Raw genomic sequence first — 4,669 nt, 5'->3', positions numbered from 1 at the left:
AATGTTGATTTCTACACAAATTAATTTCGACTTAAAAAAAGCAAAAGTTTGGGTTACAGTGAGGCACTTACAGTGGAAGTGAATAGGGCCAACCTGTTAACGTTAAAATACTCACTGTTTCAAAGGTATAGCTACAAGACATAAACAATGTGTGTGTTAACATGATTATAGTGTGATAAAATCACTTACTGTACTAACCTTGTCTGTGTGAATTTATATCCAATTTTACAACTTGGGTGCCATGATGACTTAACGCAGTAAACCCTAAAACGACCGTAAAAACGATTATTTAAATAACTTAACAGCTCAAATAATACATAGGTTTTATTAGAAGAATTAATGTAAGTGCTTTTATAAAGTTATAAGCTTCACATTTCTGCCTTTAAACCCTCCAGAAATTGACCCCATTCACTTCCATTGTAATTGCCTCACTGTAACATCAATTTTTGCTTCTTTTTTTTTTAAAGAAAAGAAGGTAACGAGTTTAAGTTATTTTTTGTGGTTATAAACATTATGCCATAAATGCTGTCAATTCAGCTTAACTTGTATTGAACCTGGAATATTCCTTTAAGGAGCTATTTCTATTTATTTAATAATTTCATTTGTGTAACATAATGCAGTGAGCTTGATTTAGTCTTATTAAAGTATATGTGTACTTGAGTAAAACCAGTTCATCTTGATGTGACCACATGAAGCACATATTTCTAGGTTACCTGACAAGACATTTTTTTACAGTGTAAAGTGTGCAACTCATATTTGGTCCCAAATATGCCTTGTGCTGAAATATGCACATTAACTTCTTTAACCTCAAATGTTCATCTAGGTGAAATGAACACTGATTGTAGACTAAGAATGTTCAGTAAGTGTAGAGTTTTCTTCTTAATGTTACATTTTGACATTGCAAATAATAATATGGATGTGTGCTGTAGTGATAAATGGTGATCAGTAGTTAACCTGAGTTTTTTTGGCTTTTTGTAGCCTCTCTTACACTAAAGATTCACAGACGGGTGTGATATCTGAGTCTTGACTATGCATTGAACTGAGTCCCGTATCAGAATCGTCATCATTAGTGTTGCATGTTTTTGAAAGGCCTCTTGCCTGCTCCACCCACACACTGTTTCCCTTGAGTGGCATCAATGTGTCTGTTTCTATTGTGTCGGCCTCTTTCTGATCATCAGTGTCCTCACAATCCTCCTTAAAATCCAAAGAGTTCACTTTCTCCAGTAAATCCATCAGTTCCTTCTCTTTTGCTCCCCAAATCTCCTTCGTCAAGTCCAAATCGCTCCTTATAGCCTCCAAATCTGTGTTCAAGCGCAGACCGATGTACAAACTCGTGTCAAGTTGAGTTCTGATCCTCTCTTCTTCTAAAAGCAGGTCATTCTCGGAAGATACATCCACCTTTGGAGGTCCTGCATCGTTATCTTGAATCATACTTGTAACTCTAAGAGGTCCCTCCCCGGAGCTGGTCTCACAGTCTTTATTTGAAAGTTCCTCATGTCTTCTTTTCATCCATCTTTGATTGAGTTCCTCTTGAATCTCAGTTGTGATACTCTCCATTAGAGCCTCGTGTTCAGCCAGTTCATCCTGCAGTTTGATGACCTCCTCACATCTTTGAGAGTATTCCTCAAACTGGGCGAGAGCTTCTGCAGAACTCATTTTGTCCCCCTCACCAAGTGAGGTTTGAACTGGGTTTGCATCAACTAAATATGTGTCCTGGACATAATTTATCCCATGCATCTTCATTCTGTCCAAGTGAACTTTGGCCTCATACCTGTCAATTTCCCTGTCGAGCTCTTGTATCCTCTGAATCTGCTGGCGGATGGTGTGATCTTGAGATATGACCAGGTGCACAAGGGTCTCCATTTTCTCCAAAGATGATGCGTCCTTCGATACAGTCTGCGCCCTTTTCTTATTGATTTTATCCAACTTTCTGAATGCTTTCCGAACAATCCGCCTTTGTTTTTCTTGTGACAGAGCCATGGTTACTCTTGCGGTCCCCTTGTAGACACACGGGCTCTCCTTGCTGAGCACTACGCGCGCCTCTGCGCTCCGCGGCCCGTTGCTGGGTAAAGATGCCTCGTTTTTCACCAACACAAACCTGACGTTTTCCTGTTCCTCTCCCCACGCACTCCACAGTCGAAGGATCTTCGTTTTGTTCGGTAAAATCCTTTCAATCCCTCTCCATTTCTCCACAATGCAGTAGGACAGTGGCGAGCCCGAGAGCATCGCGGTGGAGACGCACTGCTGTAAGTTCTGCTCCTCCAGTAACACTCGGATCACATCCGCGCAGGTCGTGCGCTTCGACAAGCCCGACACGAGCTTTTCCTCCCTACACACCCACACCGATATTTTGCTTTCCTCTGCCTCCATCTCTCAAACTGATCCCACCAAGTCTGTTAAAGTTGTCTGCTCCCTTAAAAAATTGTATCCGGTAAATGAACACTGGAATACTATATTAAAAATTAAGGGTTACTCCACAGCAATGGGGGTTCAAATTGTCGGATAAATGTTGTTTATTTGCTCCCCGTAAGAGTGAAACTCATAGTGCAGTGTTGGCATGTTGCGAAGTCTGCACATGTGTTTCTGTCTCAGTGAGTGAATGAGAGCAGACGGGACAGCCCTGCTCAAACTACTCTACTGATCACATGACCCAAAACACTGACACACACACACACCGCCAAAAAATAAATAAATAAATAAATAAATAAATAATAACAAAAAATAACTTTAGCCTATTTTTAAGATTTATGCAATTGAATTGTGTAATTGTGTTTAACAACAGTAAATTAATTAAACTTAAAATAAGATTTTTTTTTTTAATGACAATTAAATTAGATGGAAATTGAATGCATAAATCCTTATATATATATATATATATATATATATATATATATATATATATATATATATATACATACATACATACATATTTTAGTGTACGTGACACCTACTAGCATTTTCTACCATTTCAATGAATCCGTTTATATTACGGTTATTATTGTATTAATCATTTCAATAATTTATAATAATAAAAATAATAATAATAGAATTCGAATATCTATAATACGTTTTATTTTTATAATTATATAAATATATAATTATTGAAATATTTTATATTTAAACATAAAATGTATTTTATATAGATAGATAGATAGATAGATAGATAGATAGATAGACAGACAGACAGACAGACAGACAGACAGACAGATAGACAGACAGACAGACAGACAGACAGACAGACAGACAGACAGACAGACAGACAGATAGATAGATAGATAGATAGATAGATAGATAGATAGATAGATAGATAGATAGATAGATAGATAGAGCACTTGAATGTCAGCGATGTAGGTTATAATTTGTGGTACTGTTGTCATCTCAACACCTGTGATGGCTGAAGTCACATTGAATAAAACTGATGGTTACGCTAAAAAAATATCAGCATATACTTTAGGGCAGGCTTCCCTTCATGAAAGATGGGTAATTTGCCTATTTTACATGTAGATTAGATTTTGTATTTTAAATTATGTTTTGAGCAGAAATGTTTATTCCAAATCCAGTTTAAGCTGGTAGCAGTGTATGGCAGCTGGTCCGAGCTGGGATACCATCTTGGACTAGCAACAAACCAGCTACCAGCTGGTCATACCAGCTCAAGGAGGTCAAGCTGGTTTTTGGAACATGGTAACTGGTTGATCAGCTTGTATCACAACTATAGCGCAACTGCTCCCTCTAGTGTTCAAATTGTGGCTATAAGAAAGAAAGAAAAGAGGAAGAAAGAAAGAAAGAAAAGAGAAAGAAAATAGAAAGAAAGAAAAGAGAAAGAAATAAAGAAGGAAGGAAAAATAAAGGAGAAAGAAAAAAATACAGATAGAAAAAAGAAAAAAATGAAAAAGAAAGAAAGAAAAGAGGAAGAAAAAAGAAAGAAAAGAGAAAAAAGAAAGAAGGAAAACAAAAGAACGAAAAGAGGAAAGAAAAAAGAAAGAAAAGAGGAAGAAAGAAAGAAAAGAGGAAGAAAGAAAAAAGAAAAAGTAAAGAGAAAGTAAGAAATAAAAAAGGAAGGAAAAATAAAGGAGAAAGAAAAAGGAAAGACAGATAGAAAAAAGAAAGAAAAAATTGAAAAAGAAACAAAGAAAGAAACAAAGGCGGAAGAAAGAAAAGAGAAAGAAAAGAGAAAGGATGAAAAGAGAAAGAAAGAAAAGAGAAAGAAATAAAGAAGGAAGGAAAATAAAGGAGAAAGAAAAAGACAGATAGAAAAAAGAAAAAAATTGAAAAGAAAGAAAAAAGAAAAGAGAAAAAAGAAATAAAGGAAGGAAAAAGAAAGAACGAAAAGAGGAAGAAAGAAAAAAGAGAAAGAAAGAAAATAGAAAAAGAAAGAATATTTTTAGAAAGAATCAAAGAAAGAAAAGAAGAAAGAAAAGAGAAAAAATAAAGAAATAAAGAAGGAAAAAGAAAGAAAGAAAAGAGAAAGAAAGAGAAAAAATAAAAGAAAGAAAAAAGAAAGAGAAAAAATAAAAGAAAGAAAGAAAGAAAGAAAGAAAGAAAGAAAGGGACTTTACTTGAATGAAAAGTGCAACCTGTACACAATCCCAACAGATCCTATATACTTGTACAACTGAGAGAGTTTGTACTCATAGATGCAATAAAATAAGGTTCTTCTTGAAATTATCTT

General features: G+C 35.3%; 1 protein-coding gene across 1 annotated transcript; it reads right to left on the bottom strand.

Moving 5' to 3' along the window:
• Positions 1–245: 245 nt before the first annotated feature.
• Positions 246–2,580, bottom strand: LOC127412756 (ras association domain-containing protein 10-like). Its single transcript, XM_051649378.1, has one exon. The coding sequence runs from the start codon at positions 2,368–2,370 to the stop codon at positions 985–987; it is 1,386 nt and encodes a 461-aa protein (XP_051505338.1). The 5' UTR covers positions 2,371–2,580; the 3' UTR covers positions 246–984.
• Between the last annotated feature and the right edge of the window lie 2,089 nt (positions 2,581–4,669).

Source organism: Myxocyprinus asiaticus, chromosome 2 (assembly GCF_019703515.2).
Source record: "Myxocyprinus asiaticus isolate MX2 ecotype Aquarium Trade chromosome 2, UBuf_Myxa_2, whole genome shotgun sequence".
NCBI lineage: Eukaryota > Metazoa > Chordata > Actinopteri > Cypriniformes > Catostomidae > Myxocyprinus > Myxocyprinus asiaticus.
Note: the sequence above shows the minus strand (reverse complement) of the source record. Positions and strands in the feature narration are given on the sequence as shown.